Here is a 10,360-nt window from a genome sequence, read left to right as displayed (position 1 = left end):
GATGTCCTTCCATAATCAATTTGGTCAGAAATTGCCTAACATTCATAGTTAAAATAAATTTAAAAAAGGAATATTTTTCTACATTCTTAATTAACAAATAGTTATGCAAAGCCAATAAATGTCAAACACACGGGAAAACAAAAAGAAAAGTAATTATCATTCAGTTAACAATTATTTTACAAGGGTTTTTCCACAGTGGTAGCTCACTTCGTCACAAGAGGAACATTGTAGACTGCTGCTTCAAGAGGCTGTGTTGTATTTGGTTATTATTCGTTAAAGGTGTGTTCAATAACCCATAGGCTGCGTCCGCACTAATACGTTTTAGTGTTTGCAATGACGTCCACACTACTCCGGAGTTTATTTAACTGCCTATAACAGAGAACTTTTTGTAAAACGCTGACGCAAACGAGCAAACGACTGCAGGGCAGACAATCTTCTTCCACTTTACACCGGAACGCGCATTGTACGCGCGTACGCAGATGATCGCGCGTGACGGATTGAAACACAACCAATGGATGGAGTCTGGGAAAGTGGCTTGAAGAATATACGTTTATGGTGCTGTTAGGGCACAGCACAATTCACATCAGTCTGAGATGTACTGGCTGTATCCCACACACACACACACACACACACACACACACACACACACACACACACACACACACACACACAAACGACCACGCCCACTACCACGCCCCCTCGGGTGTCCACTAGCTTCCTCCCCTCCAGCTCGGGCCCCCTGCGGGCGTCGACAGCCCGCTGCACTGAGCTCCGTCACTAGGAGATAAACCAAATGTTGCGGCGATGACGTCATGCGCGTGTGTGTTTATTTACAGTGGGGAGGGTGAAGGAAGAGGCGGGGACCAGGGACAACTGAGGAAAGGGTAGAGAAAGGTGCAGAGAGAGAAAGGCAGCCTGAAGCCGCAGCAGAAAAAGAACGCAACAGGACGCATCCATAAGCCCGGAATAATCGAATTGAACCCCCCTCGCCCGCTCAGTTTGTTTAACGCGCAGCACGTTCGCTGAACAATCAAACACTCGCAGCCTGCACTCGCTGGCTGTTTGCTTTCACAACCCGGCTGCTTAGTCTACGGATGAGCTTTTCAATTAAGTGCAGCTTACGTCCGTGTATTATTCTTCGGCGTTAACAGATACAGACGCATCGCCACGTGGGGGTTTTTTTCCGCGCGTTTCGCGATTTGTGGCCACGCTCATGAACACGAGCACGTGGGCTGGCAAGTTTCGACAGCAGTAAAAAATGGATATATGACTTTTTAAGGAATTGCAGGTAACTATTTTTTCACCGGCATTCGATTGGTAGTCGCCCATCACAATGCATGACCTCGTCAAAGACTCAATTCGAGGGGCTCAACGTTAGCACTTGTCGCTGCTCCGGTCACGCTCAAAAGAGGGACACGACGGCTCAAATTAGGGCATCCGCAAAAGGTTATTCGACAGTCTTGCGTCAAACACATTCATGGTGTTGCACTTTTGTGTGTGACAGAAATGGAAAACAAGTGAGCTCGGGAGAGAAGCTCAAATCCTGCACGCGTCGACCCCCGGCCGAGCGTCGCACGCAGCAGGGATCACTCTCAGACTGACAGTTTCAGGAAGTTACACAAAATGAAAAAGAGGCATATTCCCCAAATAACCATTTCTGAAACAGCTGTTTGGCTTTTGATTTTAAGTCACTGAACAGTTAGGGAACTCATAAGTTGTCTTTCGATTTCCGCACATTTGTTTTTTGGACAGGCACCAAAACGCTGCCCACTCCCATGACGGTGCCAGTGGAAGTGGTCCGTGTGGCGTCCAGTACGTGACACATTTGGAAGTTCCCCCGTCTGGCCAAAAGAATTCATTGGCGAGCCATGTGATTCACTCATATCGGGGGTTGTTCTGCAGCCAACGGCTGTGGAGGTGGTTAGGGGTCACGTTGCTCCCGCAACAACTCTCCTGCACGTCTCCGACACCGAGTGGCCATGAGTGACGTCACACAGATGGGGCAGATATATCAGAACCTCCCGGGGGGGGGGGCAGGGGGCCATTTGTTTGTTTGAATGGAGATCTGAATCATATATATAAGCTGCAAAAAATAAGCACCAATCCATACCTCTGTGTTAAAGGCCACATCTAGTATCCGTGAAACAGCGAGACAAATGTCCACAGTAGCCACGTCAGAGCGGTCACTAAAGGGATGAAGAATTGCGGAACAATATGTTTTGCACGATGATTTATGCTGCACTTCAAACCGGCTCTGAACTGTTAGAAATACTGAGGAGCTTTTGAAGATGCCCAGAGCTAATCCGACCGTGCAAAGTGTGGAGTTTGAACTCCTAATCACTCCATCTTTCCTCAGACTGTGACCTCATCTCCCTTGAGGAGAGGGAGCCTGGTGGAGGAGGAGGAGGAGGAGGAGGAGGAAGAAGCACAGAGGAGGGCAGGGGGGAAGGAAATTAGAAGGGGGTTTTGTTTCATTTTGTGCTATTCCATTTCTTTCCTTCTAAGGCTCATGTAAGAATTCCTCGTTGTACATTGTGTGCACCTAGTGTGGAATGATAATGAGGATCTGTTTGCGGCTAAATAAGTAAAAGCCGATTAAAAACCAGAGAATAAATGACTAAACACACACAAACTCAGGTGGAGCACAGGGGTTGGTCGCAAACACTGAAGCATGTGCTCCATTTCATGGACTTGCAAAGTTGAAGGCGTCGCAGAAGTGAATGTTTCATAAGCACCCCTCTCCTCTTTCGCCCCTTTCCCTCTTCCAAATGGAGGTTCCCACCCCTTTTCCCCCCCACAGGGACAGAATCATGGTACAGCCTGTGGTGCCTCATAAAGTCCTCATAAACTCTATATTTCTAATTTTACTACCAGGAATTTGCTCCTGCATTCGACAGCGTGAGTTGACAAGTGGAGATGTCTTACTGGCGGAACAACTGGTAGTCGATTTGACTTTCGAAATCTAGTCCAGACCAGAGGGACGACGCGTCTCCACTTCCTGCCATCGGAGAAAATATCCAGGATACCGGCGCAGCCATCTTGCGTGGGTGACGCCTTCGGGAGACAGCGACTGCAAAGTAGTGAAGCCACAGTTTCAAAATTCCTGCTGATACACCCACCCGACCATTGGCAGTGCAATCCCGGCTATCAACAATGGCGTCTCATGAATTGAAACCGAAAATATCTGAAAACAATAGCACCTAAATCAGCGTGAGAAGAACCACCTAAAGTCAACTTCAACTTTTCAGTTTGGCCCATGTCCCATCTGCTAACATGGAGGTTTATCACTTACCAGCAGAGAGTGAACATGGTGTTTTGGGGAGCTGTCATTGGTCCCGACTGCTTACAGGAACAGTACGTGTTTACGTCTGTCTTCAAGTCTCCATCATCCAGTTGTGACTTTTGCATCTCTTGATTTAATCAGGATGTATTGAGTAGAAAATAGACTTCATTAAACACAGAGACATACAAGGACATTCAAGATGGGGGGGGGGGGGCGGGGGGGGTGTCATATAGAAGGTCACAAGTTATTTTAAAAGTGGGAAATAGTGTGTAAAAGAAAGTCAGGAAAGAGAGAGAGAGAGAGGGAGAGAGAGAGAGAGAGAGAGGGACTCCTCTGGGATGTTACAGTAACATGTGAGGAATGACCAGTTGTTCGGTGCCGGGACAAGACACTTCACGATGCCAGACCGCAGTACAAAAAAAAAAAAAAACAGGGCGGGAGAAGAAAGAAAGGCAGAAAGCAAGAACAGGCAAACTCCTGACCGAGAAACAGAAGATCAGTGAGTAAATGAGAGTAACATTCGAGAGGGCCGGGGAGGAGGGCTCGGGCCGAAGACGCCGGGTGCAACTGTGCAGCGGTCGTACAGAGGCTTTGCAGCTGTGACCTCTTCCTCCACCTCTCTCCCTCTTTCTCAGGATTCTGACGCAATCTCAAAGTCACAATGTGATTTCCCCACATCAGCATAATGCCTGGCTAACCGCCCGAATTTCTCAACTCTCCGATCACTCTCAGGATCTCCCCTCCCTTTTCACTCGCTTCTCCCACTGTCTGTTAATTCAGACCCAAAAGTCTCCTACAGAGACTGTCACACTTTCTTTCCACTCTCAGCTTTACAACTCGTTTGCTCCTGTAGTTCATGCACCTTTCCCGTCCTCTCTATTTTGTCTCTGTTTTCGTCCCCTATCCATTCAGACTTTTTCCAAACAAGGATGTAAATTGTACCGTCATGAATAATCTAGACCATGGTCTTTCTGCTGAAACCCGGTGGTAACATTCTTACCATAATTCATAACATACTGCGACATGGAGCGTTTGCGAGCCATTTGATTCCGTGACCATCTTTTCCTGTGGCTCATGATGCCGTTACTGCTATTCGATACCCAAGTTGCACACTGGAAATAATGCCCCCCCCCCCCCCCCGCCCCCAGCGTGATTTGCTTTTAATGGCCAATTACTATTTAAAACCTATTTAACCATAGGGACGTTGGTATATTTACGCATGAAGCCACAGCAGGCAGTTAGCTCGCACATTAACCCGATAATGGCTTTAACGTGGGATCTCCAGCTCCATCACCACTCATCACGTCGCTGCACTGGCAGGAGGGGGTTTATGGATGTTAGCCACAGCGGGGAAGTGATTTCAGTTTGAGGTTCCGAGGAGGGGGGGGGGGGGGGGGGGGGGGGGGGAGACAAGGTGAGACACTACGGGCAGATTGCTTTTTCTCATGCACTGATTTTTGTCTATTTTGCTTCCATAACATGTTTTCCCTCAGGCTAGTGGATGAAAACGTCCAAAGGTGTTCATTTTACTGAGTTTTGTCTATTTGCATCTATAGAGTTCAAGTACAGCAGATCTTTAAAGCTACAGGGTGTCACATTTAGGATAACTTTTATTCACAGAAATTGAATATATTGTCCATAACTATGTGTTCATATATGTATAATCCCCTGCAACAAAGAACCAATGTCTTTTCGTCAACTTTGAATGAGCTAAATATGGCTACATGAGATGGACCCGACCTCCGTGTGAGTCGCCATGTTTGCTACGTCGCGTTGAATTCGCTTGTTGCACAAAACGGTCCAGAATACGTTGCATTCACGTCGAATATTCAGCGCTGCCGGGATTGGAATTAGCGGTGTGCCACCATGAAGGGGGTCCCCTGTCGCGAGCTCAGTTGGTTGCAGTTTGCAACTTTACCACCAGATGCCGCCAGAAAAAGTACAAAAATTACACACTGGGGCTTACAAGGTTGTTGTCTCAAACAAGACAGAAATCTCCACTTCATTAGCATTGCACACACCCAACTTCTCCAGTTTTATTGGTTTTTTTCCACATGGTTTCGTTCGTATATCATTGAATTATGTATGTATATGTATACGTAAAAGAAATATCCTTGCGCAAAAATGAAACAAGAACTTTTACTTGTCTTGTCTTGATTATTTGGACACACCGTGAATCACAACGTATGAAATTCTTGTTGATAAAAGATTCAAAAAGAAGAAGAAGAAGAAGAAGAAGCCTCCACCCAGTGGAAGGAATGCACTCGGCTGGTCGGCACTTAGGGTTAGCGTCATTATCTCAGTACGTCCGACTGATAGAACCATGGCTACCTCATCACTGCAACCGCTCGTCTGCTACGAGGCCCTGCAGTTGACCGTCCCTCCGCCGCACAAGCCTCCCCCTGTCCTGTGGTCACGAGTTCGGGGGTCCCGAGTTCGGCACAGAAACATTTGAGGTGTAACATTGCTGACAGTAGCTCATCTGATGGCCTTTTCACCTCTTCACCTTTGACTGACATCGGCGTTCGACAAACACGTCAAGCACGGCCGAGTGTGTTTCTGTTATGTATGCTCACAGACAATCAGAATGCATTTACACCGAAGGTCCGCAACTCGAAACATATGTGGAGCCCCGTCTCCTCAGAAGTGGCCTTCCCCCCGGTTATTGCGCTGGATCCTGTTCGCACTACCTCATAAAAAGTGAATGCAGTGCTTCATAGAAAATCCTTTTACATAACAAGATTACAGGAATTTACAGTGGTTGAATCTGGTAAGCATGTATGTATTAGCTGCAGCAGAATGTTCGAGAGAAAATCCCGGATAGCCTGTGTTACAGCATGTGAGCAAGCCCCGTCGGCAGATTTACAGGATGTGTTGGGATATTTATAAATAATAAGATTGTTGTCTATTTGTGTGGAGCAAATGTGCAATAGTCATGGTTGAGCCGAGTCTACCATCTCTCTTTGACAGCTCACAAAATACGTCAGTGCACCGCACACTTCCTGACAAACGTAAAATGACCCACGGTGGTTTAAGTTATAACGTCTGCCCTCACATCCAATCAGGCTTTGATTCGTTCGATTAAGATGACTGACGATGAATCGCTTCTGCTGCTGAGCTCATGGCACTGCAGAGGAAATAGTCCTTTTCTTTCATCTTTGTTCAGGGTCGGATCACTCTTTGTAAAAAGAAAATGGTTTTACGATGTGAACCGCACGTCACGTATTGATGACAGCCCATGCCCACTATCTCTAATCCCCCTGCCTCAAAGGGAATTCACACAATGTTTTGACTTTGTTGGTCACTTCTTGCAGTGACATTTACTGTAAATTCAAACTCTGCTGATGCATCCATTGATTTAAAAGACGGTCTTACCAAGTACCAAGACCCCCGTTTCTGTTACCGAAAAGAAAATCCAGGGACTCACCCTGCATGACTGTAAATCACCTGGGGATGATGATAACGCCATGGAGAGAAGTTACCGCTCATTGGGAACACAAACAAATGTGTAAGTTTGGCAAACGCAGGAGCATCACCGGAGGTTTCTGTTTACAAAGTGGTCACTATTTACAGGGTTTTACGGCACAAAATGCAGCCAACGCGGAGGGAAAAGTCAATTCTATTCCAAATAATTACACCGTAAACACATTTCTAACTGACTTCAAAGGACTTTGCTTCAAAAAAATGTGTACACCTTAAATGAACCCCGTGCTTTCCCCACTATGTAATGCCGTGAAGCGCAGAAACAAGCCGTCACAAGAAACGAGCAGACTCGGGAGATGGAGTGCCCTCCTCTTTCTTTATATGGCGCCAAAGACTTAAACTGCACAACCAGGTGAGAGAGTGAAAAAATTATAGAAGACCTCTTGACTTGGACATCACAGAAGTTAAGTTTGTATCATGGAAGGAATCATTTCAATAAACTCCCCTCCCATACAAAACACTTTCCAGACATTGACACTTTAGGCTACTGGAGATTTTCCAGACGCTGACGCCATGTGACCTAATTCCCGCAGATGGTTGCGAGGGCCGTGTAACACCTATAGGCCGGTACGCTGCACAGCATCAGTGTCGTGCAGCGAGGGGCTGTCCGACTGGAATGAACACGAGCCAACAATAAGGCAACGTCATGTCAATATCACTCAGCAGTCGGGGTTACTGATGCTCGGTATGAACTTGTTGCAAAACGAAGTGGGAAATAAAGGCTTGCGGCCTTTCACACTCTGACTTTGTGGGATATCAGGGGGCACGGGCCCCTTTGGAAGGATAGAATGAAGCAACGCGGGGGGCTCAACATATATTAATAGAGTTTTTTAGCACAAAATAGTCACAGTTTCACACCAGAGAACTGGGGTAGAATCTCTTGAGTCTCTATCAGGCCACAGTGTGGAGCTGCAGCAGTTAATCGGTTAGTAATGGATTACCAAATTAATCGCCAACTATTTTGATCATCGATTTAAATTGGCACTGTGTTTTTTTATGGGGGGGGAAAGTCAAAATTCTCTGATTTCTGCTTCCTACAACTTTTTCTGGTTTCTTTGCTCCTCTGTGACAGTAAACTAAAAATCTTTTGGGGTGTGGAGAAAACAAATCATCATGTTTGGGTTTTGGGAAACTACGGTGGACACTTTTTAGTTTTTAGTGTTTTTTTTTTACCATTTTATGACATTTTCCGTCGCGAACAACTAGTCGATTAATCGAGAGACTAATCGACAGATTAATCGATTATGAAAACAATCTTTAGTTGCAGACCCTGCAACGGTGTTTATATATATTATATTACAGATGGTGGGTTGATTGCATAGTTGATTGCAGGGCTGCGCCCCCCATCGGCCTCCATGGTGCCAAAGACCGAGACATTGGAGAGGGTGCGCCAAATGTCGAGGTGCTCACAATCCTCTCAATGGGCCTTTGCCTCTGCATCCCGATTCCAGAGACGGTTTGTTTTCCTCCCCGTGTTGCGGGTCGCATGGATACAGCCACGGCGCATCCGCATTACATACAGCTCGTCTTACCTCATAGCGAGGGAAATGAGTTAGTGTGCGTAACCGTCTCCGTGTCGTAAAAAAAAAAAAAAAGTGTGTCTGGCCCCCCGGCTCCTGGTCGGGCTCTCTTCTGCCGGGACCTCCCACCTCCGGCTGAAAGCCAAGCCCGGATAAATCACAACCCCCAGACTGCGGAGCGGCACACTTGGGGCTGCAGCGCACCGGAGAGGAGCGGACTTTCCAAAGAGCTGCGGGGGGGGCAGGTCGAAGCGCAGCGCGGAAAAACCAAGAGTTGCACCGGAGCCCAATTGCCTCCGTCCCCGGAGACGATACAAAGAAGCCCGCACCTGTAACCGCAGCCTGCAGCAGTCGGCTGGAAGCCCTCGCCATTAGACAGTATGCCCGGCAGCACCATAGCCAGGGTGCTTGTTGCGCTCTGCCTCGGGAGCGCGGTGAACTGCATGCCCAAAGGGACGCACAGGAGTCGGAGGCAGGCGCGGCAGCATCACGTCCCCTCAGTGTCTCAGGGTAAGTGTTTTTTGATTTCAGCTTTGCTTTTTTTTTTAAAAATGTCTCCCTCCCAAGATGTTAGGTTGCCAAAGGCCCACCAGAGGATCCCTGTGCGTAAAATGGCATTCGCGATGGAATCGTTTTCCATTGTTGAGATGGGAAACCAATCAGTCGGGACATGTCATGGGTCCCCAAAGTAATGTGGGTCAAGATTGTGATCCCAGTTAATTCAGCTAACGCCCCGTGGGTTCATAATCGCCACACAAAAAAGTCCTCAATCAGTTGTTCAATCAGTAAATCCTCGACTGCTCCTTTAACTGTTTCCGTGTGTGAAAGTTCCAGTGATCAAATCTCCAGAGAGAGAAAAGAACCCCCAAATAAATAAATACAATTTCCTTCCACATGTAAACTGGAGGGGGGGGGGGGGACAAATTACAAAAAAAAGATGTTTTGGGCATGTGAGGTCATGAGATGTGAACAAAGACCACGCCTGGTGGTGGGGAGAGAAGAAAAAGAATATGTGTATATTATTCTCCATGTCTGTGCAGCAGATTTATTGCTCAGCCCAAGGGGCCCTTTGAAGTCAAGTTAACACACCCAGAGTTCAGTCTCACAGACTCTGGTGAAAACCTTGTGCCGCAACACGATGCACAATTCCCATTTTAGGCCCTTTGCTTATTTGTGGTACACGTTTGTGTTTGTGTCTGTCATCCCATCATGCTTATCACTGTGTTTCGGAGGGTTCTACTTATGGCGTCAGCATTTTTTTTCCAGTGGCTGCATTCGTCTGTCTATGTTTAAAAATAGGGACATGGTAAGCAGGTACAGCGTTTGTGGGTGGAGTGCGTGTGTTGTTTTTTTTCCACCCTCACATTTTCCATTTACTGTGTGTTTTGGAGTAAGAGCAAAGGCAGGGGGTGTGTTTTTTTCTTCTCCCTATTTCACCTCCTGCTGCTAGAATCCAGTTTAAACCAAAGTTCCATCAGCTGTGTTATCTTCCTCTAATCCCCTGCTCTCCTGTCAGATGGTTGTTTAGAGAATGGCAACGTCTATGGCATCAACGACCAATGGGAGCGGCCGTACTTGGGCAGCACGCTGGTCTGTACCTGCCACGGAGTCGCTGGCATCAAGTGTAAAAGCAAACCCGAAGGTGAGTTTTTTTTGTTTCCCGTGTTTTCTTGCATGGTTTCTGCGTCATTCGCCACGTCGGTCCTTGGCCTGCAAGAAAACGCACGTGCGGCACACACATTTTTCCCCCGCTTTGCTCTCTTTGCGCAGCCGAGGAAAGGTGCTTTGACAAGATCAACCAGCAGTACTACACCGTGGGGGTGACCTACGAGAGACCCAAGGACGGCATGATCTGGGACTGTACCTGCATCGGCTCTGGCAGGGGCAAGATCAGCTGCACCATTGCCAGTAAGTGTGTTTCCTTCATTAGCTGTCACTCACTGTACCGCAGACCACACCGCCCCCCCCAGCTCATGTGCGTATATCCCGGTCTGCCAGACTGATGCCATTAAACCGGTTGATCTGCATATCCTCCGCAGCCGATTAACAACCGGTGCCATGCGGCTGTTTGCGG

At 47.4% G+C, this 10,360-nt stretch overlaps 1 protein-coding gene across 1 annotated transcript in view; it reads left to right on the top strand.

Moving 5' to 3' along the window:
• Positions 1–8,418: 8,418 nt before the first annotated feature.
• The window catches only part of fn1a (fibronectin 1a), a 31,078-nt gene continuing 29,136 nt past the window's right edge, over positions 8,419–10,360 (top strand). The window contains exons 1-3 of the mRNA XM_035651411.2: positions 8,419–8,796; positions 9,803–9,928; positions 10,057–10,194. Coding sequence (XP_035507304.2) covers positions 8,667–8,796; positions 9,803–9,928; positions 10,057–10,194 — 394 coding nt within the window. The 5' untranslated portion in view covers positions 8,419–8,666. The remainder of the gene's footprint in view (positions 8,797–9,802; positions 9,929–10,056; positions 10,195–10,360) is intronic.

This window comes from Scophthalmus maximus, chromosome 14 (genome assembly GCF_022379125.1).
Source record: "Scophthalmus maximus strain ysfricsl-2021 chromosome 14, ASM2237912v1, whole genome shotgun sequence".
Taxonomy (NCBI): domain Eukaryota; kingdom Metazoa; phylum Chordata; class Actinopteri; order Pleuronectiformes; family Scophthalmidae; genus Scophthalmus; species Scophthalmus maximus.
This window is presented reverse-complemented; position numbering and strand designations above follow the sequence as displayed.